This window comes from Abramis brama, assembly GCF_963993115.1.
Source record: "Abramis brama genome assembly, chromosome: 3".
NCBI lineage: Eukaryota > Metazoa > Chordata > Actinopteri > Cypriniformes > Leuciscidae > Abramis > Abramis brama.
In genome coordinates this window covers 9,091,886-9,119,787 of record NC_139965.1, presented here as the reverse complement: position 1 = coordinate 9,119,787, position 27,902 = coordinate 9,091,886, and the positions used below count along the sequence as shown (strand labels likewise).

Genomic DNA, 27,902 nt, shown 5'->3' with positions numbered 1-27,902 from the left:
TTGATTCATTTTGGAAAATGCACGTGCTGGTTTGCATAATGGATACAGGGACTGAAGGGGTTAATGCTGAACAGGGCTCTAACCAACAAGACACACTGCAGGACTGAATGGACGTATGATGCCATCTAGTTACATGTAGCCACTTGTAGGGAAGGCATTAGCTATACTTTCATTTGAGTATAGTTTTTTCCAACACTGGCAACGCGATTAGATTTGCGTGCGCTTTATAAAGAGCAGTTGTTTGCGCGGGCTTCGGGCTTTGTTCGCCGTCTGAGACTTCAGAGAAGGTCATCGTTGTTGCCACTTTCACTCCTCGATCTGTTCGGATAGTAGCCTAGGCTACAATCTTCTAAGGGATCCATGTTTGTTTTGTTTGTAGGCTGTTTCCCCCACGCTTGTGTGTGAGTGCTGTATATTGAGTAAGAGGTAGGTCAGAATGATTTATTTCGTTTGAAGTTTGTGACTTGCTTTTAACAATCTGATTTGCTTTCGGCTGATTAGATCTCCCTGCTGGTCGTGGGACTGGTGGACTGTCAGTCAGGCGCTGTGATGCTGTTCAAACCATTAGAGCATCCGTAGGGTTTTATGTGTTTTTGCAGCGATTTAGCTGGGGGAGTGGCAATATTCATGTGTCTAGTTGATTATGATGTTTATTTGATGTAAAATTTGTTATTTTGTTTTCTTTAAGATTTCCAGTTTCCTTGCCACTGCCTTTCTTTCCGCTTTTTGGGATAGACGATGTAAGATTTTCCTTTGTTTTGGTTTATTAATTTCATATTTAATATTGTGATGCGTCTAATAAGACTGGGTGTTGAAAAGGCTCTCCAGTCTGTATTATATTTATAAAAGAGACACTAATGTCCCCCTGTGTCTAGATAAATTACGTTAAGAGATAGAAGGCGTGGCGTGCATTAACGGGACAGTCTCGTTCTTGGGGCGTGGTCTTCATACACAGAGTTTGAGTTATGCTGCTTGTTTTGATCGATTTGACAGAGTGCGTTCATATAGCCTACCAGTGAGTAATCTTTGTTCAGTTATTGATTACCTCATACGAGTTGTATTTCAAGTATTACTATTTTGATGTTAAACCTGTAATTTGATATCTTTTGATGTTTCGACGCATGCATTTGTTTATTGTTTATGAGTTTATCTGTGAGCATATCTAAATTTCTAAGTAAAGTTGAGTTTGTATACAGGATTATTTATGATAGATAAGGATATATGATGATTATACCATCTCTGTACGATCACTTCGATTGAGATCACGTGTCAGAGAACGTGACACTATTTTATCTGTGTTATCCCAGCTGAAAAAAAACAATAGAAACCATTACAGAATTGCTAATGGTTTCCACTACAAAACCATTACAAACCATCAGCCGTTAACCATTAAAACCATTACCAAGTGGAGTCCATTACGTAGTGTGTTTTGGGCCGGCCATATTCCATTAGGATTTATTGGTTTTAAGGGTTTCCATTACAAATTTGTATTGGTCTGAATTTTAATGGTTTCCATTACAGTTTTGTATTGGTTCTGATGGTTTCATTACAAATTTGTATTGGTCTTGAATTGCACATATTTAATGGTTTCCATTACAGTTTTGTATTGGTTCTGGTGGTTTCATTACAAATTTGTATTGGTCTTGATTTGCACATATTTAATGGTTTCCATTACAGTTTTGTATTGGTTAAGATTTGTAGGTTTAATGCTTTTAGCTGTTAATAATTAGGACATTAATTATATTTTTAATAAATTAATTTGAATTATAACTACTATTATACACAATTGATATAAACTTCACACCAACTTTTCAGTAGTTTACAGCTCAGGTTTTGTTTTTGCAAAGAATGAAGAACTTGCACCTGAAATAAAAATTATAGTATTAAGACCTGCTTTTTTACTCAACCCAGCTGGAAATAAACATCTGACACAAAACATTAATATTACATTTTTATTATTTGATTCACAGTTATTCTTTTACATTGTGTGGCTTCACTGGGGCTGACTGATTAGACCTGCAAAAGAGGGAGAATTCATTAGGACAATGTACCTCTTAAACCACATTATCAGTACATAAGATTATCCATACATTATATATTTAAATATATTCATCCACCATCTTGACTCCATGTCCTAGATCCTGAAAAAAAAACAAAAACAAAAAACATTAATATGCAGAATAAGACCATTTTAGCTCATTTAAAAGTAGAGGTCGACCATTATATTGGTTTTACTGATTACTTGGCACCAATAGGTAACAGGCAGGCTTGGCAGAGTTACTTTAAAAATGTATTCCGTTACAGTTACAAATTACTTTTAAAAAAAGTATTCAGTAACATAATCCAACTACCACAATATGAAAGTAATGTAATCTGGTTACTTTTGGATTACTTTAAGGTCACATATATAAATAAAGTCAAGCAAGAAGAAATATTATATAAAAAAAATGCTTTTATTTATTAAGAATTTGGTCCAGTGTACAATATTTGCACAATATAAGCTATTTAAGAAAATGTCATATAGCTGCAAGTAACTATGTTGTAGCTAAATGCTGAGTTAATATAAAACCATAATTTACACAACAGAAATGTTTCTTCAGCAGGAACCGAACTGCACTGACTCGCTGCACATAAAATTATTGCAGCCTTTGCTAAATCGTGTGCCGTTTCATTTTGATTAATCGTGCAGCCCTAGTTTTTCCTCTTTGTCGCCATCTCTGTTCAAAATCTGCACTTGCACAGTAGGTGATTGTGACTCACTGATTTACACACACAATCCTAATTCATAATTCAGTGACTGCTAACTGTGGCAAATAATCTGTTTCAAAGGAACACTGAAATCTGTTCTATTCTTTAAGGAATAACTCAATTATTACATTAACTTCTTAGATACCTTTAGAGTTGCTGTATCTTGTTCAGGTTTAATATGATTATTCTCAGTTATCATCTGAAAAAAAGAAAGAAGAGCAAATAAAAAATATATAAAAAAGACAAATAAATACAAATTTTATTAATTTAGTATTACTTATTGAAAACCAATTTCAACAGAGGTTACTATTTTTTACCAACTTCTTCAGTGATTATATTTAATCTAACAAGCACAAATAGTTTTCGATATTGTTGTGTTTATGTTATGTTGTGTTTCATAAAGGGAAACATGATAATATAAAAAAGTACTGTACAGTAATGCAGAAAAGCGCATTACAACCATGTTAAAGCTATTAAAAACGTTCAGATGCAAAAAGGAACTAAATGTAAAATTAGATAAACTAGTTAATGATATTGCGCAAATGCTCTCGGTCTCTTCAAAGGTCTTCGCAAATTATTGTGTTATAAGACTCAGTTATCAGAGCAGAAATGAAATAGAAACACCCAGAAACACCTCATATGTGCTGTAAGTAAGGGTCTTTCCTTGCTATTAATGCTTGGATAACAAGCATATGTTTCCTTCCATTAATAATAATAATAATGTCTAGTGCGGCAGTACGTGGCTGTGATATATATAAACCTACCAACGTCCGTTGCCATGATTTTTGGAATGACTTATCGCGAGAGGAAAAAATTACGCTGTAGTCGCATAACATCGGTTAATGGAAACGCCATCATTTCGCAATAGTTTTTTATCGATATTTTTTACAAAAAATCGCAAAAGTTTTGTGCAAATCTGTAATGGAAGTATGATGGCCTACATGATGGCCTAGTATGGCCTACATGAAACACGACTGCCATCTACAGGTTTTAGTAATTCCTGCGTCCAACACCTAATCCACCCTTCTGCTAGCCTAGAAATCTAGACGCACCCTAGCGGCAGCAAAATGTATTTCGCAGCCAGGGCAGTCTAGCAACTCTCAATAGACCTTCTAGCTGCAAAAACCTAAATTGGGTCAGGCCAATCACGTCGTGTATAGAGTAGGCGGGGGCGGGCTTAACATAATGACGACAGAGTTGCGGAGTAGCGACGGCTGCCACTTGAAAACAAAGAATGGCAGCTGCTGATGGAGAACAACGGTCTTTCGAATCGGCTTTGGCCGCGACTCTGGAGGACTTGGAGTTAAGTTTTTCTTTGAGAAAAGAGCAAAGAACGGCACTTAAGTCATTCTTAAAAAAGGAAGATGTGTTCGTCGTTTTGCCGGCCAGATATGGCAAAAGTTGAATCTATCAACTAAGCTCCGCTGTTGGGAAAACGCTCTGGTTGGTTGAAGCGCTGTCCTATTGCGTGCAGAGGGAATCTGAAAGACAGCCGTTTATCCCGCCCCTCGGATTGAGCCGTGTCTATGGTGAGTTTCCAGACCTAACATCTTGATGTAGGTCTGGCTTGCCAGGCTACCCTTCTGCAGGATCCCGCAGAATTTAGGAAGTGCTCGCGGCATTCTTCTCTCTGAGACGCGCATTTTTAAAGGCCACATCTGTATGGGTGTGTTCATATGGATGAAAGCCTGTTGTGTTTGGTCTCTTGATTTGTGATAGTGGCAGCTATTGTGAAACTCACCTTCTTCATCTACTGAGATGGCATCAAGGTCTTGTCCTGAAGAATCACAGGGCCAAACGCTCGGGATTATATCTCATCTGATAACAAGAGCATAGCCATAAGTTTAAGAACTCTAATGATATCTTTACCCCCTGATATTGCATTGGGGATATCAATTCAAACATTTTAAAGGCTAAGAGTATGAGCCACAGCTGACCAGATATCTGTGAAAAATAACTTGCGTGCTTGAACCACATTTAGCACTTAAAAGTAAAAAGAATTTCAGTATTTATCAGTAAAAATACATACAAAATAAATACCCCTGAGTTGGACAGTATGGTGTCTGTCTCATTGGCCAACATAATTCAAAACAGACCTAGAGAAATAAAATATACCAATGACCATGATATCCTGTTATCATAATAGTTAAATTAATTATTATAACTACGACCATTATAACATTATATTTGTCGCCTATTATTTAGCTGATTATTTAGCCTAAAAGGCTTCTCAAGGACAATCTGACCTGGGGTTAATGATTTTAAAATGTGAGACTTCTTTCAAAAGCATAAATCTTACAGACCCCATACTTTTGAACAGTAGTGTATTGTATGTTTGAGGTGGTTTTGCTTACTAGTCATATGGTTCATAGCTGTGGAGATTTTCTTGGACGGGGGTGCAGCAGGCCTTCAGCATGATGATCTAGATAGAACATAACATGCAATTTGTCACAGAGCCAACAATGTTACATAGGATTTACAATAGAACATTTACAAGCTAGAGCAGAGGTGAAATGCAGAAAAGAGAAATAATTGTGTGTATATATATATATATATATATATATATATATATATATATATATATATATATATATATATATATATGAATAATTCTTAATGTATTGTGAAATAAACGCATATGAAATTAGTATCATGATTAATCAATAATTCACCCTTGTTGTAGAGGGATTTTTTCTCCTGAAATCACTTTTTTTATCACTATTTGTAAGTGACGTCACTGATTAACAGTGCAGTGCATTCTTTAGGTTAAATAAATTAGCTTACTTCCAATCACCCATTGACAAATTACCAGCAAAACAAAACTATCAAAAATTGTTATCTACACAAAGATGTGGTTAAAACCCCAAATTTTCATAAACAAGAGCTCCAGTCTATAGTTAGCCTTAACTTACCGTAAATTAGGCCTTTAACTTACCTCTTCTGAAAACGGTTGAGATGCTAACAGACTTTTTTGAAGACACAAAACCATTTCTATAATGTAAATATTCAACAGAAGCGTGTCAATTACACGTAATAAAGGTGTCAGGGACGTTTGTATGTATTATTTCTGTGAATTTGTTGACTAAACTCACCTGAAAGCAGTGAAAACAACAGCGAGAGATGCGAGTTTTGCTTTTTTTCAGTTGATGACGTTTCCCTGTTTCCATCTGCTCTCGCGCAGCGCGCTCGCTCCAGTGTTTGAATGCAACTCGAATGTTCACGAGCACGCGCATTAAAACACTTAAGTCACGCAGTATTTAAATAAACATCTAGAATTAAAACATATAACATCATTTAAAATACCATTAATATTAAATCATGAATTTTAAACTCATTGTGTGTGTGTGTGTGTATATATATATATATATATATATATATATAAAATGTATATATATATATATATATATATATAAAATGTATGTGTGTGTGTGTGTAAGATGTTCATCAGCTTGGCCAGGCTGGGAGACCAGCTAAAACCAGCTGACCACCAAATTGTCCAGACTGGGAAACCAGCTTGATCATACATGCCAGGCTGGGAGACCAACTAAAGCCAGCTACTTCTATCTTAAACCAGCTAAGACCAGCCAAACAGCTTAGGCTGGTTTTAGCTGGATTTTTCAGCAGGGAGGCCAGCTGAAAAGGTTTGCGGTCGTGGATTTGAACCGGGCGGTGAGTAAAACTGCTTCAAATGTCTCTGTGTTGTTAGCTCGGCGCGTCAGCACAGCTTTAGCTTCGCCCACACGGCCCGCCTCCAGACGCTCGTTTTTTTCCGGAAAGACTCGGTACAGCCTATCTTTCTTTTATAAATATAATAAAACTAAAGACTTTTTGGAGATATGAAGGATGCAATACTACTCTATAGGTACTCAAGATTAACAGGAGATTGAGTGAAAATGAGCATTTCACCCCTCCCTTTAAACAGCATAGTGTTCAAAGATACATTTCAATATTATAAAATACATTATTTGTGATATATATACCTACATGAATATGTGTATGAGCAGACCTACACACAACTATACCTTAAACAGAGATGTTGCTTTTTTAAAGGCATGCAGTGGAACAGAGTGAGAGTCTGAGATAGACCATAGGACAGGCAGCATGAAGCAGAACACTCCTGATCCACTGTCAGTGATTGACCTACAGCCTGACATGGACACTGCTTTGACTGCCACAGGAACTACCACAAAAGCTGAGGCAATGCTCATGATTATGAGCCATGCAGCAACGCATAAAATAACTGGCTGCCAGTTACATGATTTACTGCAGTTAATAAAGAAATTGTTTGGGCAAGAGGTTGTACCTCGATCCAAGTATCTTTTTAACAGAGTGTTTAAAAACAGTTGTGAGAAAGTAGAATTTCAGTTCTACTGTGAAAGTTGTCACTTAAACATAGGAACAGTCCAGGAAATCAGTGACAAACAAATTATAATATCATCAAACCAAAGAAAACACTAAATTTGTTGGAGACTTAATGGTTTGTATTGGTGTCCAGTAGATACATGTAACCTATAAGTTGCCAAAGGTGTTCTATTGGTTCTTAATGGTATCCAATAGAAAAAAACATGCCACCAATAGAAGAAAGCAAATCACCAATAGAGACCCACTAGCACCATTACAGTTTCCATTAAAACCAATACAGACAAATAGACAAATAGACAAAACATGCCACCAATAGAAAAAAGTACATTACCAATAGAGACCCACTAGGACCATTACAGTTTCCAATAAAACCAATACAGTTCTCTTTATAACCGTTAAAACCATTAGCAATTATGTAATGGTTTCTATTGTTTTTTTCAGCAGGGATTTCACTCAGTCATTATGTTAAGTGCTTATATTTGTATATCTGTGAAATACTGAGTCATTGCATGCATAATATCACTAATAGTAGTATTTAGCGAGTACTATCAGCCAAATTTGATGACCAGATGTTACAATGTATGGAATGGATAACATGACCATAGTACTACAATGCTTATGTTCTTCTGTGCATATAACCATATAAACAATGTTATCTTGAATATGTTATAATTTGAATATTGTTATTTCTATTTCATTTAGAACCACTACTGTTTAATAGGCAAACTACCACCTATTAAAGAGATATACGTCTCTGACCGGACGTCTTCATTACACTGGGTATTGCTGCTATTATTGGTCTACATAGGGGCTGCTTAAACTATAGTGGTCAGATTTCTTTTTTTATTATTCTGAGAACCAACTAATTTGTTGTTGTTGTTGTTGTTGTTGTTTTAGCGGATCACTGAGGGGTGCTGGCTGGAATACGGGTGTAGTCCTTTTGGTGGATACCTCCGTTGGCGCTGCATGTACACTGTGTTGAGCACATCTTTTCTCTTTGTGTGTGTGTGTGTGTGTTTATCTTTTTTTAGTCACGTTTACTGGTGAATTTTACAGGGGCAATAGAGTGAACACTCAAGGAGTGTGCCGCCAGGGGCCGGTCAGTCCTTCTGGAGGGTCCGCTAGTTTTTTTGGGGGGGGAGTTGTTTTGTTTCTTGTAGTTGGTGTTCTCTCTTTTAAGATTACAGCTCCATGTGTGATTACCCAGATGAAGAATTAATGCTCATAATTGGGTGGGTGTGTCATTTTCTGTATGTCTGTTAATAAATTGTGAATTTTGTTATATCTGAGAAACGCGTCTCTGTTCCTTCTGTTGGTAAGGTACACATTGAATCTGTGTTTATAACTTAACTTTCCATGAGAGATTCAGGGTGGCGTAGTCAGGCTATATTTGATTGGGCATATTAATTGCCCACAGGGTTTATAGTGCCCTCTTGCTATACATGTATTTATTTCTTTTTTATTTGGCTGACTGGATGCACCCTACATGTATTTTGTCCCCTAAACTAGTTTGAATCAGGTGACCATGTTAATTTCTGAATTTCTTTGTTGTTTGCTTTGTTCTTTGTTTCTTTGTTGTTTGATAACAACATCAGCATTGCGTGACTACATTTAATGCCCTTCGGATATTATCCTTGTGTTCGCATGGGTCGGTTGCAGTCTCTTTTTTTCTGTAGCCACTTCGAAGTCCAAAGTCTTTTTGCATTTTACAACGAGTGAATCTCCAGTTGGTGATTGTCGTTTAAACCTTTCTGGATCCGCCATCAAATTGCTAAGTTTAATTATATCAAGTGCTGTGAGAAAAGGCTATAAATCTCCACCTCCAGCATCCTCACACTCATAGCGTATTAGCCGAGACTCTTCTTTATGTGTACAGATGTGACGTAATGACGTGAAGACATGCTTGAATTTCCCGCAGAAATCCACCAGTACCACTGGAGTTAAAAACAGTATTACCAGCTTACCGTATTGAATCGAGTTACAGCAAGCAGAGAGTTGCACGCTGGCTGGTTATGTACTTGCTCAAATTTATTTTTGTAACCCAAAAAAGTTACGGACTGCAGCTTTAACATTAGTTAACTACATAAGTTAACATTAATAATGAACTGCACTACAGCATTTATCAATCTTTGTTAATGTTAATTTCAACATTTGCTAATACTTTATTAAAATCTTGTTAACATTATATAATGCACTGTGAACTAACATAAACTAACAATGAACAGCTGGATTTGTATTAATTAACGTTAACAAAGATTAACAAATACAAATGTATTGCTCATGGATAGTTCATGTTAGTTAATACATCGATTAATGTTAAGTAATGAACTTTATTGTAAAGTGTTACCACAATATTTAACAAAATGTGCACAGTGTCTATAATTTTAGTATTATCAGTAGTATCAGACTTTTTTTTCATATTTTGTATTAGCTTTTGGAGTTTTAAGTTATTTTATTTACTCATTTATTTAATCATTTACTAAATTTATCACAGGAAATGATGCGGTTGAAATGTGAATTTGTTGTCCATCATTTTGCGAGCAATTGATCATAAAAAAAATAAATAAAAGTCATGTCGCAATATTATAAATATTTCTGTTTTAAACCGTTAAGGCAGTGCATGGAGACAATTGATATTACACAATCAACAATGTGCGTGAGAGTTATGCCGCAGTGAAGAAGTGTCAAACCGTTATCACTTCACAATAACAAATAACAAACAGTTATTCACTTCAGAAAGTGAAAGAAAAATTTACTGAGTCGAATTACCGAACCAAGCAAACCACTTTGAAATTTGTCTGTTTTCATGAATACAAAAGTTGTGTGACCCTCCCACTAGGCTAAAAAGTTGAATGACGGTCTACAAAGAATAAAAAGACATGACCCTCCCCTATTTTCCTCTGGTGGTTCATTCCACAAATACCGAAAGTTCCCTTACTGGTATTTATTTAGCGATTAAAAAGTTAATTGAGTGGTTAAGACAGTGTGAGAAAAAATTTGGTGTTTAGCCCTGATGCTCTTAGGGTTGAATTTAGTATTGATTAAATAATATGTTGTGCTATGAATACATATGGCAGTGGATTTATGAAACTGTAGTTAAATGTTATGTTGTCAATAAGAAGAACTGTCAATGTTTATCACATATCATTTGTTTGTGAGACACTTAATTAGTTATCTTGTCTTAGTTTCATTTGCATGGACTCTTAGTTTGCTCAGCAACGTTTCCTGTTTCCTTTGTTCATTTTCCTGCCACTTGTTTGTTAAATATATGGTTACTAATTAATCTGATCACGTCTTTCTGTTATAGTTTGTTCATTATCTGTGTAGATTTAAGTTCCTCTGAGTTCTCAGTTCACTGTCGGTTATTGTTTGTGTTTGCGCTTATGTTAAATACACACACTTTCTCGTGGACTTTGGGTCCGTTCTTCGTACGTCGCTAACTCACTTAGCTGGATTAGATTGTTGGCGATTTGGCATGATCTTGGATTGTTTGGTTCTTCGACGCTCATCCTGGACTTGCTGTCATAGCAACAGGTGCGCAATCTTAAACCTGCTCGTGAGCAGGCTTGTTTCATGTTAACAGGATTAGATCCCGGCTTCATAAGCGGAGCTGATATGGGAAGTCCAGCGCAGCGCGATAGTGCACTTTCTGAGATATATATTTTTTCTCGTGATTCGTGAGATTGTCGTTTTTTGTCGCTTTTAGGTTTAAAAAACAGTTTTAGGTTGTTTTGTGGCATTTCCAAGCCACTTAAGACCCAATGTTGTAAAGCAGTTTTTTTTTTTTTTAGGCTATCATAATTTTTTATGAAGACCATGCCGATTACAGATATGTCACTCAGGCTTCACTAACGTGATTGGTACCATATACTATAGGCTAGACCATAGACTGCCATCAAGGCCTCAGTGAAGGGGATTATGTGAACATGAAAGGGGATTCACAATGTTAATGTGCAGCCCAGTTACTATTGGGATTCTTAATATTCCAGAATTAGTAATATATAAAAAAATAAAAAAAAAGGCAGTTGACTAAAATCTTCCATATCACAAATGTGACCCTGGACCACAAAACCAGTCTTATGTGTAATTTTTTTTTTTTTAATTGAGATTTATACATCATCTGAAAGCTGAATACATATTCTTTCCATTGATATATGGTTTGTTATGATAGGACAATATTTGGCCGAGATACAACTATTTGAAAATCTGGAATCTGACGATGCAAAAAAATCAAAATATTGAGAAAATCGCCTTTAAAGTTGACCATTTCTATTGGCGATAGTGCTGCATCCATTCACACAAATAAATGTTTAATATATTTAAAGGGGGCCTATTATGCCCCTTTTCACAAGATGTAAAATAATTCTCTGATGTCCCCAGAGTGTGTATGTGAAGTTTTAGCTCAAAATACCCAACATAATTTTATTTACAGCACGTTTAAATCATCATTTTTTGGGTCTGTGAAAAACGCACTGTTTTAGTGCTTCTCCTTTAAATGCTAATGAGCTGCTGGTTCACGTCACAGGGGGCGGAGCCTAAGCAGCCGCGAGTCCGGCGATCAGAGCTAGAACAGGGAAGATGATAATAATAAAACAGATAGTCACACTAATGGTGTTCATTTCGACCATAAAAATGCCTACAGAGTCAGAGAATATATGCTGTATGGAGTTGGAAAAGGTATAGTTTAGTTTAATTACGATTATAACCTATTTGGCATTGCTTGTACACTATTAATGCAACTGCAAGCCTGCTGTAGGACTCCGTCTGACTATATGGGGAGGCTGCAGACCTGGAGCCGGTAGATCTACGCCCCAAGCAGTTTTACGCCCCAGGCAGTTTTACGCCCCTGCTGTTCCTGATGCGTCCAGTAGGGGGATATACTGCGAAATAACACCATTAAACGCTCAAAACTTACACATTAATAACCGTCCCGTTCATAGACTTTGCCCAATTTTGTGGTTTTTGTTCATTTAAATATGAACGTTACAGCGTAGATCTGCACTATGGATTAAAATATCTGTAGATATTCAGTTAGGCTTCACTCTTTACACTCAGCCTACAGAAGACTATTTGTTTTTGTGAATTAAAAAATTAATAATACACATAGTTGGATCAGATGACAAGTAATGATATATGACCTACTGTAGAATAGTTATATATGACCTACTATAGAATAGTTAATTGAATAATGAATATAGAATATTCACTGTATGTTTTTATATACAGGAGACTGAGTGATACTGAGTGAAATATGTTGTTGTGAATTTATATAAAGTTACATTTAGATATTAACCATATTTAGCCCATTAGACATACAGCACCGTGTAATCATATGGATCCTCGATTAAATATCTGCTGTACTATTTACTATTAGTCATCATACAGCTACAAAACAGTGTCCTACATAGCATTTTATGAAGACAAACACAATTTAACCCTTTTCTAAAATTCCAAGGGCCATTAAGAAGAAAGAGACAATATTGTTGTTCACAAAAACATTATTTATTAACACCATTTATGAATTCTCCTGTAGATGACTCCCCTATGGCTTGCCAATCTTCTTTAACTGTTTTTCTATCCTCCTGTCAAAGTGCTTCTGCTCACTGATAAAAAAAATAAAACATTAAAAAAATTGTACAAAGGACATCCATAGTGAATTTGATCTTGTCAAATTCACAAGCAGCAGGACTCACTGTTACATTTTGTATAAAATTCCTGAATCTTTAATTTTTTATCACAGTTGCTTTGGTACATTTCTCAGATCACTACTGAAATTCTCATAACTACTTTTGAACAAATTGCCAATGCTTTGGTAAATTCATGCAATTGATTATGAATTCCCTTGCTGCTTCCTAATTGATCAATTCATTATTTCCTTCATTAGTGAAATTCTAAATACACCTCCGCAATTCATCAATTCAGGACACATTTACAAAATAAAGTGTAATAGAAATGTATTGAAAACATGCTTAACAGTTTGACAACTAGTCAACCATTTTGCATTTAATGACTTATGCAAGGAACTAATGCCTAGATGTTTTGAGGAGTATGACAATTCAACAGAGAAATAGTATAATAGGCCTACATTTTGATCAACATGACATAAAGAGTTGATAATGTAGGAAACAGCAGAGAGTTGTACATTATCAATTGCATGAATGTACCGAAGCATTTGCAATTTGTATTAAAAAAATGAGAAATTGCTTTTATGATGTGCAAAAGTGACAAGATGATGTGATTTCAGTTGTGATCTGAGAAATGCACCAAAGCAACTGAGATAAACTATAAGACTTATTGGAGACCCTGCAGAATCACTGTAGACCCCCTATAAGAGTCACAGACCACATATCTGTGGGTATTTCATAAAATAAAATAAAACATTTAAAAAATGTAAAAAGGACATCCATGGTGAATTTGATCTTGTCACAGTGTGTGTGGGTGTGCTGTCCAGAATTTATGTCAGGTGAGTGTGGATTGCAATCAATTTGCTCCTGATCTTCAAAGTACAACGGCACAGGCACTTGTTGGTGGAACACTTTTGGAAAAAGTGTCAAGACACTTTGATTTCTTTTGGCCAGTGATGATGGACTGTGCAGAGAAAATTGAAAATGACATTAAAAACATGTCCATGTATGTCTCTGTAAGTCATTTATTTACTAGAGAAGCTATTGGTTTGGAATGCAGTTAAAAAAGAGAGATGGGTGTTTTATAGTTTATACAAGTTTAGAGAGAGAGAGAGAGAGAGAGAGAGATTTTCATTTCCTTAAGTAGCTAAAGCAAACACACACCTTTATGGGATGCAAGTTAAATAGAACTTGGTAAAGACAGAGTATGATAAATCCCACATTAAGTGCACACAACCTACATTTTAGTCCAGATCAGTAAGCTATTTTAAGAAAAATGTATATTTAGATATAAATTAGATAGTTAGATAATCTCATTTATAAGAAACAACTCAAACCAGAAAGGAGTAAACAGTCTTACCAGAAGAGGCCATCTCACGCAAGATAAAGACAGGCAACAAAAGAAAATTCAAAATAAAAATTAATTTTGAAATTGAGTAGAAAAGACGAGGGGCAGCTAAACCTACAGGGGCAGCTAAACCTACACGTGATTAGCTAAATTGAAGCCAGACAGAACATCAACCTGAGCGTCCATAACTTTTTGTCTCTCGAAATAAACTACAGACCCATCCATTGATATATAGAAATGAATTGATATCTACCTAGCTCTATCAAGCTAATCGTTTATAAATAATAAATGTTGCATCATTGCTAAACAACAATAACTTTAGCAGATTATTTAATATACCTCAATTCGTGTCGCTGTACAGTCTCCCCCTACTGGACGCATCAGGAACAGCAGGGGCGTAAAACTGCCTGGGGCGTAAAACTGCTTGGGGCGTAGATCTACCGGCTCCAGGTCTGCAGCCTCCCCCTACTCCCGTCTGACGATCTAACTGTCTGAATGATGACACAAAATATACTGATGAGTTTAATAAAGTTTACTGTATGTCACACAAAAGATGAAGCATCAGTTTTTCTTCAGAAAATCACTGTTAGAGCTGAGTAAACAGTATAATAAGTGCATAAGTAACTTACATACATTTCTGTAGAGTTGAGGGAGCATTAATTTTCTTTGAAAACAAAATGAATCCACCTCGTCTTCAGTGGCTGGCAGATTTCAAGAGTAAATAGAGAGAGCTATGTGAATGAATACATCCAGCTACAGCACCTTCAACGTTTGGGAGATGCTTCGACGCTTCTCGTGAGTGCATTGCTGCAGCAATGGCTGATGTGTACAACTCGCAGTGAACTCGATCAGGGCGGGTCCCAGTTATAACGGCGGTGTCAGTCAACACTCGTGGGCGTGGCCTGTGGCTTTAGTGATGTCACTAAAGCCACATTCTGAAAACGGGTCGTTTGGAGAGACTGCTTTTGATTTATGGAGATTAAAAAAAAAGGAGTGAGTGGATTTTTATCACTGTAGGGTGGTTGTGTACACACACTGCCAACACACATTTATGTCCAAACACCATACAAAAGTGAATTTTGCATAATAGGTCCCCTTTAAGGTGGGAAATTTACAAAATATCTTCATGGAACATGATCTTTACTTAATATCCTAATGATTTTTGACATAAAAGAAAAATCTATAATTTTGACCCATACAATGTTTTGTTGGCTATTGCCACAAATATACCCGTGCGACTTAAGACTGGTTTTGTGATCCAGGGTCACAAATGTGAAAGCAAAATGGCCAGGATCTGTGCATGACTTAAGAGTTTTCAGAGATTCACATTTATGCACATTATTTAAAAGTGGTAAGAAAGGTTCCACAATAATTATCAAGCTGTATTACATACAGTTATGTTGATCCTAACAGAACTGCATTTTTTCATAGGTGATTATGACATGTTCCTGCAGACAGGTGTTTTATGACCCCATTCCCTGACCCAAACCAATGCAGCTCTAGCCAGGACAAGGGCACACAATGAAATGAACTTTGGCTAAAGGGAAGATTTCAGTGTCTGAAAAGTCTGAGGGTTGCACACCTGACAGGGCCTGTGAAGTTGTTGCATGTGCCATATTACACAACATTGCCAAAAAAACAAAAAAACAAAACACTTTTCATTAAATGTTTAATAAAAGACAAATATGCTTAGTTCCTTGAGTTTTATTTCAATTGTTCTTTGTAAAGAAAAGCCAGTGGTCAAGTGCCTGCAACAAGATATATTAGACACATGCCTCATGCAACAAATAAAAAGGAAAAGTTGGCTATACACTGCCCACCTGTAGGCCTATGTCTCCTCTGTCTGTGCAGACTCTTCTTTAGGCCTTTCTGTAGATGTGGAATCCTGCAACTTATATTGCAGCCATAAAGCATACAAGTATTAATGAAGTAAAGTTATTGATGCACTTGCAGGTAGGCTAGTTCCTCCATATGACAGTTATCTGAGAGGGTTTATTCACTGTCCAGTGCAATGGAAACAAATGGACATTACAAAGTCTTATACTTTCTTTCCTTTGGAAAGTTAGAAAATGTCCACTTACTGCACATATTTCAGCCACCACTTTCTTGGGAACAGATACAAGTGTTGGTGTATTATGTAAAAGTGCACAAAAGAGGAAAACACAATGTCATTACAATGAACTACACTCGGGAAAAATGTGATCAATAACTCATGGCAAAATATTTTTACATTAACATAAGTTTATCAGTTTTCACTTTCACAAGTCAAAGCAATTCATCATTACTCAAGATTTAACAGCTGAAATGACTATACAGCCTTAATTTAATGCAGCAAAAATTATTTTACAGTGTAGGCTACTAAGATCTTTTCTTTCTTTTTTTTCTCAGCCTTTTTCTTGGTTGCTTTTATAAACCGAACACCATTTATCTAACAGCGCCTTTTATAAAAGAGACTATAATATAACTAAAAATGACCATTATGTAGAATATTTTTGTACTTCACTTTTATTTGTTCCCATGTTCAAGTGTGGTGACTGACATTACAATGAACAAAGTAATTATGCAATTATTAAAATACAAAAATATAGGCTAATAAGTGATAAAAACATCTAACATGGCCACTTCTAACGGATTTAAATTGTCTGCTACTTTTTGCCAGCCCTCTCTCCTGGCTTTTGCAGACTTTGAGGTGTTCCCTGGCGTTTTGATTAAAACATTAAAATTCCGAATAAACTTCGACTATTAGTTCTTGCTCTGCTGAGGAGAAAAACGCCTCGGTTACGACTGTAACCTCGGTTCCCTGAAGAGGGAACGAGCGTTGCGTCGAGAATGACGCTATGGGGAACGCTTTGCGTGATGACGTCTTGAAGCACATGTAAAATCAGTCCAATGGTGTGGCGGAACGTCAGAGGCGGGTGACGTCACGTACCAGGAAACTATAAAAGCCGGCCCGAAACAGAAAACGAAAGGCTTGTTCGACTTCATGCAGCTCTGCGCAGACCGATCGGCGGCTGACTTGAAGCAGTGCATGCCGGTTAGAAATTTTGTCCGACTTGATCCAGCGCCGACGCCACGTGACTGTGACATGTGTCATCAAAGTACCGCGAGAGCGATTCGAGAGTAGCCGGAGAACTCAGCCAGCGCAGCTTCTCAAGAGCGGCTGCACTGGGCTGCACGAGGGCGGGTGACGACACAGCTGTTCCACCATTGGCCGGATTCACCGCATGACAACGATCACGTGTGTTGCGTGTTTATTCAAACACCTTTAGTTCCTCTAAAGCTCACAAATCAGTTTTTTTTATAACAGTAAACACTCTTTTTATGTAGTTGCGATGTTAAATTGTGTCATGTTTATCAAAATAAAACTGATTAAAAAACGTAGACTCCACTTCATTGATAGTAGCTTATGTTGAACTTTATTCTTGTTCAAACAGACGCTGTATGAAGCAGTACATAAAGTATTTAATGAAAATGTCTCTGACACATTATTTGGCAAATATTGCATTTATTTCACTTCAGCTGTGGTAAAGTATGCAAACACCACGTGAGCGGTCACTACGGGAACCAGAAAGTGTCCGACTTCACGTCTCCGTTTGCAGCTCCTCCCCGCCTGCACGCGGCTACTCTCGCCGATCAGTTGCATCCAGCCGCAGCCGATGTCGAACACACCTGAAAGCTTCGTAAAAGTCTGAAGTCGAGCTGACAGGCATGAAGGAGATATGGCAAGGCGACGCAACGCTCGTTCCCTCTTCAGGGAACCGAGGTTACAGTCGTAACCGAGGCGTTCCCTTTCAAGGGAACTCCCGTTGCGTCGAGAATGACGCTATGGGGAACGTCTATATGTAACCGTATGCTTCTGTCTGCGTTGTGTTGTGTATTAAGTGCAAAAGAAGACAGGAGAACGCCGGATTGGGTCTGTATAAGAGAATATATTTTGATTAACAGGCCGTCACGCCAGCTTCAGCTCAATCACAGTGACACTCAGTTCAGGAGAAAGGCAGAAAAGAAAAAGCACAAGGAAAGAAAAAGCACAGAGACGGAGAAAACGCAGTAACTCCACACACTTAAACATGAAACCCGATAATATAAACTTAAACACAAAAATAGGGTTTGTCAATGCATACCTGTATAAGAGAATATATTTTGATTAACAGGCCGTCACGCCAGCTTCAGCTCAATCACAGTGACACTGCCAAACAAAAAATAACATTCCCAAATATTGTATACATATTACATCTGTGAATAAAATAAATAAAAACAACTTAAACATCGTGTGTGTGACTTATTTTCAACCAATGCTAACACCTAATCGGTAGCATGGAATACAGCATACCTCAGTTCGGGAGAAAGGCAGAAAAGACCGCTCAATGATCAATACAGCGGATATAGCTGCCTGGACCGAACCACTTTGTTGTTAAGAGGAGGGGAGGAAACGGTCGAACCATCACCTCTTTACAGACCCTTTTTAATGAATTTAATGAATATAAACACTTGTTTAAATAATAGTAGAACAGTCTTAAATGTATAATAACAGAAAAATCTTGTGAAATAAATAAAACCATTTTAACCTCGTTACACTCACCCCCACTGATTTCACTAGATTTTACGAGAGTAACACATCAAAAAGAAACAAAATAAAATAACAAAAAAAAAATCATGCCCAAAATACTCAACTCTACAGTTAGAGGACTCAGCAATCAGGTGTAACCCCCAAACATGAAGACTGAAGAAAGTCTACCAACATTATTGCTGTCCACAGAAGGACTAGGAAAGACAAAGGTTAGCTACTCCTTTACCTAACCATAGGAAGACATGCCATATACACATCTTATCGACAGATTACATCCAAGATTGCATAATTGTCTTTTTTCATAGACTACACACAAATGTGCATTATTCCTTTTTTTCCAAGGACATTTAAAGTGTGAAATGAAGAAAAAAAAAAAAATTAATAATAATAATAATAATAATAATAATAAGACATGGACTCTATACGTGGCGGTGACAGGCGCGCCTGCATCGACACTGAGTCCCAAACCACGCCTAAAAAAGTGGTCCTCTGGAGTGGAGAAAGCACACTCTTCTTGGCGTTCAGCCGTAACCCCAACTCTTTCATGTGGGCGAGAACAACATCTCGATGTTGAACCGCCATCTGATGCGACTGAGCTAAAATCAACCAGTCGTCGATGTAGTTCATGATGCGAATACCCTGGAGGCGCAGCGGCGCCAGAGCTGCATCCATGCATTTGGTGAAAGTGCGGGGTGATAAAGCTAGGCCGAATGGAAGAACACGATATTGGTATGCTTTGCCCCCGAAAGCAAACCTCAGGAACTTCCAATGACACGGACGGATGGAAATATGGAAATATGCGTCCTTGAGGTCTATCGTGACAAACCAGTCCTCGGACCTGATCTGTGGCACGATCTGTCTCAATGTTAACATTTTGAACTTGAGTTGCATGACTGACTCGTTCAGAACTCGACGATCTAAAATGGGACGCAATCCCCCGTCCTTCTTCGGAACTATGAAGTACCGGCTGTAAAACCCGGTTTCCCTGTTGGAGGGGGGTACACATTCTATGGCCCCTTTCTCTAACAGAGTGTTTACTTCCTGTTCCATAACCAGAACCTGCTCGGGGCCCACCACTGTGGGCAGGACCCCCATAAACCGAGGTGGGCGTTTTTTGAATTGTATCTGATACCCTTTTTCCACGGTCTGCAGGACCCAACGAGAAACATTCGACAGTAGCTTCCACGCTGTCAAAGATTCTACTAGAGGTACCAGCCTCTCGAGACTGGTTTCTGGATTTCGTTGTTGTTGAGTAGTCAATTCGTCGCCCTGTAACGGCGCACCGGCAGGGAACGACCGAACAGACTGCTCTAACACCCTCCTCGGAGGGGGCGGGCATCCCGAGGCCACTACGTTTCCGGGTGGTCCTTGAGATATGTGCTCGCCGGAGACCGCTGCGCCCTGTAACACCTGAGGCGGCAGGGTTGGCAGAACGGTCCCCTGAGGGTACCGAAGAGAGACGGGCACCGTAAAAAGAGGTGTTAACCGCTCTGCTTCAGGGGGGACTACCCTCATTTGTCCTGAGCCCTCGGACGTCAGGACTTTTTCCCAGCAGCCTTCTTGGCGGTAATGACGGTCCGCAGATCCGTCTTACCCCTCAAAGACTGCTGGGTTTGAGCGCGCCCTCCGTGTCCCCGTGACTTTTGTGGGGGAGCACGGGAGGACACACTCTGTTTTTGAGTGGCACGATGTTCAGCGCTTTTTTTAGAGGAGTGAGGCTGCTCCCGCTCAGCAGCCTCATAAAAAGAACGGCGGGGAAGAAGTTTTTGAAGAGCTGCTGCTTGCTTAGAAGCTTCTTGAGATTTTGCAACCGCACTGCTGACTGCATCGCCAAACAAACCAACAGTGGAGACCGGAGCATCTAACAGAACATGCTTTTCTCTATCCTTAATATCGCTCAGATTGAGCCACAGATGCCTCTCAGTGGCCACCAGGGCTGCCATAGACCGCCCGATTGATTTAGCGGTCTCTTTGGTGGCCCTGAGAGACAAATCTGTAGCCCTGCGTAGTTCTGCCACAGTATCAGGACCAATTCCCCCGCCCTCCTCTAAATCACCCAACAATTCAGCCTGATAGGCTTGCATAATGGACATCGTATGCAGACACGCTGCTGCCTGACCAGCGGCTGCATATGATTTATGAACCAGGGAAGATGTCATTTTTACTGGTTTAGATGGAAGTGTAGGAGTCTTCAGGGAAGATGCCGTTGCTGGAGAGAGATAGCTCGCGAGCGTCTCTTCCACCTTCGGCATCTCCCCATAACCATGCTCTTTACATTTATGAATTGAAGAGTAGTGGGACGTGTGTGGTGTAAAAACTCTATATGACACTGGTTTCCCCCACGATCTCGACACCTCGGTGTGGAGATCGGGGAAAAACGGAAGACTCCTGCGCTGGGGCTGCGCACGAGATGGCAGGAAGCGTTCGTCAAGTTTGCTTTTAGAACGAACGTCCTGCCTATCCTCTGGCCACTCAATGGAAAGTCTGTCAACCGCTCTAGTGATCACATCGAGCAGTTCCTCAAACGCGTGAGACTGAGGTGGCGAATCCTCAGACTCAGCTTCAATACTTACAACATCCAACTCCTCAGAGCTGGATAGTTGCAGTACTGGTGCCTCCACCGGGGGGGAAGAAACCGCAGCGCGTGCTTCCACACCCTGATGAGAGGCACTGGATCTGTCAGTAAGAGGCTGAGATAAGGCAGAGCCCGTCTCAACATCCACTGACAGATCCATTTGCGAACCCCAGGTCTGAGATCGCCGCCGAGCCTCAGCCGCGGCGGGACCCGAGCCCTGGGGAACGTGGTCGGGATTGAACCGAGCCAAACGGGATCGGAGCGTACGCAATGGAAGCGCACAGCAATGCACACAGTCACCACCCTCGAGTGCTGACTGGGCATGCTCCTCTCCCAAACAAACAACACAAAGAGTGTGTGTGTCACCTCCCGTTAAATAACGCGGGCAGGGATCAACACACACTCGATACTGCTGCTTGCTCGCCATATCTGAATAAATATATATATATATAGACAGACAACACCAAATAACAAGGACAGATTTCAACACAGAGCACAACTGAAGACTCAGAAAGCTTTCGTTTTCTGTTTCGGGCCGGCTTTTATAGTTTCCTGGTACGTGACGTCACCCGCCTCTGACGTTCCGCCACACCATTGGACTGATTTTACATGTGCTTCAAGACGTCATCACGCAAAGCGTTCCCCATAGCGTCATTCTCGACGCAACGGGAGTTCCCTTGAAAGGGAACTGAGCGCGCTCTTTGGCCACGCTGAGCAGCCAATAGCAGCGTTGCTGATCAATGTTTCTACTATCGATACATATCCCCTTTTAAACTTCGCATGAATGCGCAATAATCTCAGATGACTCAATCCAGCTATACTAATCATATCCGGCAGGTGTGTTCGAAGAACCTAATTAGCCAGATCATGATTCGCACGATGATATCATCTTGGATGTGTCGTTTGATCTCGGATGTAATAAGCAACGTACGAAGAACGGGCCCCTGGAATATCTGGAGTTTATTTTCTCATAACTCATTCTTTATTTAATATTTGAGAGACATAAAGTTGATGGATAATTGATGTTTTTATACCGAAACTCGTTGTTGAGCACATTAGGAGTGGACGGTATTCATTGCGTTTCTATCTCTGTATTTTCTTGTTGTTTATTTTTTACATGTATTTATTTTGGACAGTTACGTGACCGGATGAGCTGTATTTCATGTCTGTTTGGTGTTGTTTCATTTTGTTCCCAGTAAACATGGGATAATTGAGCTCAGCATAAGTCTTTGTGTGGTCCTTTCTGGAAGGGTACATCTTTATTTACCCCTGAAAGATTCATATTAGTACCTATTGCTACTCTAATGTACATATGTACCTTTTAGAGGTAAAAAAATGTGTCCTTTTAAGAGCACTGCCCCAGTAACAAGCTGTTGTTCCCCTGAAGGAACAATTTTTACACTCTTTCTTTCTGTGAGTTAATGAATTATGGCATGTAATTCACCATTTATATTAGTATTATCAGTAAGACATTTGCTTAGACATTGAGACAAATAAATTGGTGGTTGGAGAAATATTATAATTAATGTCCCGTATGAAGAAGGGCCCTGAGGCAAGAATAACCTGAATATTATTTACCTTACAGAGACTGACGTCATCCACAGACCAGGATCATGGAACGTAAGTAATTATTGTTGCACACAGTGTTTTCAGTGCAAAAGCATTGATGTTACCTCACATTATAATTTTATATAAAAAAAATAAATAAAAATAAATTCATATTTATTGACCACAGGAATGATTGTCCTTATTGGAAATACAGGAGATGGCAAAAGCAGTGCCGGTAATACGATTCTTGGAGAAAAAGTATTCACCCCTAATCATTCAGCTAATGCTGTTACAGCTAAATCTGAAAGAAGAGATGGTTTGGTTGATGGAAGAAAGATCACAGTTATTGACACACCTGGATTCTTTGACACAAATCATAAAGATAAGGACATAAAGTCTGAGATCACCAAATCTCTCATTGAATGCACTCCTGCTGTTCATGCCTTTGTCATTGTTCTAAAGGTTGGAAGATACACACCACAAGAGAATGATGTGGTACAACTTTTTCTGAACACAATGAAAGGGGAACATGTGCTGAAACACACAGTGATCTTATTCACTCATGGTGATCAACTAGGAGGCCAGACCGCCATTGACGAATTTGTGAAGCCCAATCCACAACTACAGGAGCTGGTTGATAAATGTGGAGGACGCTGTCACGTCATCGACAACAGATACTGGAACGACTGTGATTCAGGGTACAAGAGCAACAGAGTTCAGGTGAAAAATCTGCTGGAGACCATCGACACGATGGTGGAAGATAACGGCTGCTTCACCAATGAGCTGCTTCAAAATCTGGAAGAAGAATTCCAAGAGGAGATTAAGAAAAATGAGGACAATTTGCTTCTAGTAGAGAAGCCAGAAAAAGTTCATTTTTGTTATCTAGTTGTAGGAGCAACAACAGGGGCACTGATTTATGCTTTCAAGGGTGCATTTGTTGCAGGGTCTGTAGTTCTGACTTTATTTGCACCATTTTGGTTTTTGCTAAGAGTAGCAGGAATGACAAGAGTAGCAACGGCATTTACAGTTAGAGATGTCGCTGCAGGTGTTATCGGAGCAGGAGCTCTTATAGGAGCCGTTATTGGAACAGTCTCTGGATGGAAAACTGCGAAAAAAGTTGATTTAGTGTCTGACCAAAGCTGCGAAGCTGAACTAGGAGAATGCAACAGTTGAGAAGGTACAAGAATTAGTTGCTCTTGCTTTTGAACCTGAAAAAAAAAAAATGATATATATATTGTGTGAAATATGCAATTTATTCTGTTATGAGTAATGCCTTATAATATATAGGCTTCTAATAGGGTATTAAGTATAATTGTAACTTTGTTTAAGAAAAGTGTTGTATAAGAAAAACACTTTATAAGGTTTTTATAAGAAACCTTATTATATGGAAACAATGTAAAAGGTTTTTATAAGAAACATTATTAAGAAAAACACTTTATAAGGTTTTTATAAGAAACCTTATTATATGAAAACACTGTATAAGGTTTTTATAAGAAACCTTATTATATGGAAACAATGTAAAAGGTTTTTATAATAAACCTTATTATGAAGAAAAGCACTATAAAGAGTTTTTATAAGAAACTCTTGAATCTGGTTTATAGAAAAGACACTGAGACATGTTTTGATAAATTGTTTTATTGGTTTATAGAAAATACACCACAACTGTTGTTTGTGAAGTCATTTATTGAGAAAATGTTTTGTAAAAAAGAGACACTGCAATTGGTGATGTAAAGTCATTTATTGAGAAGATGGATTATAAAGAAAAACAGACCACACTGAATGTTGTAAGCATGTATTAAGCATATGGCAGAGTAGAGAGAAATTGAAAATGTATTAGAAAGAGCTTTACCAAAGAAAGAAGAAAAATGCAAACATTACTGTCTATGTGTTGCAGACTAGACACAGAAGATACAGCGATGAAGAAAAGGTCCAGAAGGAGGATGGAGAGACAAAGGCTTTATAACCAAGTCCTAGGGGGTTTCCAGGAGAGGATGACCAATGAACAAGTTTTAGGGAGTTTCCAGGAGGAGATTCCTGAAGATGTCCAAAAGTTGATGGACTTTAAAAGAGCTGGAATGACATTCAGTCAGACGCTGTCAGACAGTCAGACGCTGATTCACCAAGGACAGCCTCTCCGGTGTTAGATGCCTTGCCATTGCGCCTCATGAAGATGAAAGCTTGTAAATTATTTGGTTTTGATTTACTTTTATTTTTATTTTATATATTAGTACCGTTTATGTAAACTAGTTAACCTGTATTTAGTAAAAAATACATATAATTGAAATTAAGAAGCTCGCCTGCCTTAAGTCTCTGTTTTACAAAATATTGAGCTGAACTAAACCACGGAGCAGTCTTTCGACTGAATTGTAAGTATGGAAATTTATATACTTATTGTTTAGAACGAATTCGACTGACTTTACCTAACCTGAGAATAAACAAAATAAGGTAGAAGGTGTCTATATTTAAGACCCAAACAAGGGGTTAAATTAAGCACCATAAAACAATATATATATATATATATATATATATATATATATATATAGGCTAGATATATATTTTTCTTCAGTAATGACAATTTCCAGTAATATTTACTTTTGTCCACATAAAAGCTTGGAAAACTATGTAAAAATAAAATAAAAATGCTATTCAGATTCATTAAGACTCATTTAGACCTTGCATACTATTGCTGTTAATTATTAAATTGTGTTGCAGTCACACGTTAATTTCCTGCATACATTTATCACGCATACATGTGCTGTTTTTTTTTATTCTTTTTTTTATTAATCATTAGTGCTAAACTTGCCCTGCTTTGTATCTTTTTATCTTTATATATTTTTTATTTTTTTATCTTTCTCAATTTATCAGAGACAAATGGCCATAACACAATTGATAACATGGTATTATTATGTCTAAATACAGTATGTGTGATTTAGCGTGTTTTATTATTGGAAAGTACATGATGAATGAGGATAAAAATAAAATGCTTTTACTAGTGATCGACCGATGTATCGGTTTACCGATATTTTTCCCCATATTTAAGCATTTTCCCATAATCGGGTATCGGTTTTGTATCGGATTCGCCGATAAACGGCGCCATCTTGTGGCCGTTTTGAGAATTCCGCCATTGCAGCCCGCGACTGAGGAGATCAGTCAACAACAAACTCTGTGCACATGTAAAGTATATGTTCTGCTTGCTTTGCTTTAATTATTCAACTTTATTTAACATAACAGACATGCAGAAATTAGATTTGAGACATAAATGCCTGATATAGTTTATTTATGCAGCTTGGTTCTAAAAAATTGAGACGAACTCATGGAGTCACGTAGCGTAATCCGTCATGTCCTGCCCCAATAAAGACGTAACTTTACATGAATTAAATAAAACAGACATGAATGAGTGCATGTTGAAAATAAAAGCGCTGAATTTAATTCTCTATCTGTTGTATTTGATCACCATTAGTCTCGAAAAAAAAAGTTTGTTCATATTACTGAGCACTCACTGGGTTGATGATCAGGAATGCTCAAGCACGGCCACTGAATGAAACTTTTGACAAGATTATCTTGTTTAAACACCCTAGATTATATTATCATCTACTACATAGCAATTATTTCGCTAATACACATCTAAATATACCGCTTTGTGGAAATTAATTATTTATTATCTCCACGCGCGATAGCGGTTGAGTAAGTTATAGTTCTGTAAATGCATAGATAAACAGCACTTTGTCAGTTGGCATTTCATGATCTATATTCAATCTAGATCATGAAATGCCAACTGACAAAGTGTTGTTTATATAGTCTCGAAAAAAAAGTTTGTTCATATTGCTGAGCACTCACTGGGTTGATGATCAGGAATGCTCAAGCATGGCTACTGCATGAAACTTTTGACAAGATTATCTTGTTTAAACACACTAAATTATATTATCATTTACTACATAACCATTATTTCGCTAATACAAATCTAAATAAATACTGCTCTGTGGAAATTAATTATTTATTATCTCCACGCGCGATCGCGGTTGAGTAGCCTAAGTTATAGTTCTGTGTAAATGCATAGCACTTTGTCAGAAAGCATTTCATGATCAAGACCGACAAAACATTATTAATAATTAATAACATACTAGTTGAAAAATGCAAATATGCTGTTTTGTTAGTTACTTTCCTGACAATGTTATATTCCAGCTAATATTATTCAGTGAATTAATATTACCCAGTGAATTATTCCTCACTCTTTAAACCTATTAAATCGCACATAAACCTTCTAAAACTGTTTAAAATGAATTACATTTCTGCAAAGGGGATATTATTTTCTCCATATGAAAACATTAGACTAAACAGAAGTATAACAGTAAATAAATATCGGTTCTGCATATCGGTTATCGGGCACATAAACATGCAAATAATCGGTATCGGTTATAAAAAATCAATATCGGTCGATCACTAGCTTTTACAATGACACTCTGCAGTCTGTGCTTGACGTGTGCTTTGATATTTCATATATGTTATATGAAAAAAGTAAAAAAGTCGGCACACCATGGCTCCAAAATATGAAAAATGTAATAGTAGACTCACACACAGTAACGCTTCGAGCGCGTAGGCTCTTCGTCTGACGTTGTCGTCTTCAAGCGTATTTACTATGTTTACTGTAAATGGTAATTGTTAGCGTGCATAGACTTATGCATCGCATGTAAATATTTCTACCTTATACGGTGATCAGAATCCATATCGCATCACGAAGGCATTCAAACATGAAAGTGAGTTGAATTGTTTTAAAAGTCTTTAATGCTGACAGAATCATCCGGCGCTGGCGTCTCCAGACTCAGGTAAACCCCGCCTCTGTTCGTAAACACTCCTCTAGCCCGAGCTGGCCCGCTTTGGCCCAAGGTATTCGACGGGCCAGAAAGTCCTGGCCGTTGGCCCCGAGTAAGCCCAGATCGAGCCCCTGAAGTGACAGTGGAAACTCGCTGTCCCTGGCACGCACTAGCACGCCCGGCTCTGGCCCGACAGTGGAAACGCGGCTACTGTTACCCAAACTAACATTGGAGGCTTTCCTGGACTGGAACCTCTTCTTTACCTCGACCAGGACACCCATGTGGCCCAGATGTGTTTGACCTGGGCTATCTTACT

At 38.1% G+C, this 27,902-nt stretch overlaps 1 protein-coding gene and 1 long non-coding RNA gene across 3 annotated transcripts; one reads left to right on the top strand and one right to left on the bottom strand.

Moving 5' to 3' along the window:
- The first annotated feature begins 119 nt into the window (after nt 1-119).
- On the top strand, nt 120-25,261 carry LOC311078615 (GTPase IMAP family member 7-like). 2 transcript variants are annotated; one of them, XM_084107549.1, is made up of 6 exons: nt 120-426; nt 7,813-7,890; nt 8,008-8,078; nt 22,813-22,847; nt 22,963-23,952; nt 24,670-25,261. In XM_084107549.1, the coding sequence occupies exons 4-5, from the start codon at nt 22,841-22,843 to the stop codon at nt 23,946-23,948; spliced, it is 993 nt and encodes a 330-aa protein (XP_083963675.1). In that variant the 5' UTR covers nt 120-426; nt 7,813-7,890; nt 8,008-8,078; nt 22,813-22,840; the 3' UTR covers nt 23,949-23,952; nt 24,670-25,261. The 2 variants fall into 2 exon arrangements, with proteins under 2 accessions (XP_083963675.1, XP_083963676.1); XM_084107550.1 differs by lacking the exons at nt 7,813-7,890; nt 8,008-8,078 and having other exon boundaries at nt 120-287; nt 380-426.
- Nucleotides 4,857-5,934, bottom strand: LOC311078620. Its single transcript, XR_014605220.1, has 3 exons — nt 5,841-5,934; nt 5,684-5,739; nt 4,857-5,170 (listed from the first exon to the last, which is right to left on the bottom strand). It is a non-coding gene; the product is annotated as an uncharacterized lncRNA (long non-coding RNA).
- Nucleotides 25,262-27,902: the final 2,641 nt, after the last annotated feature.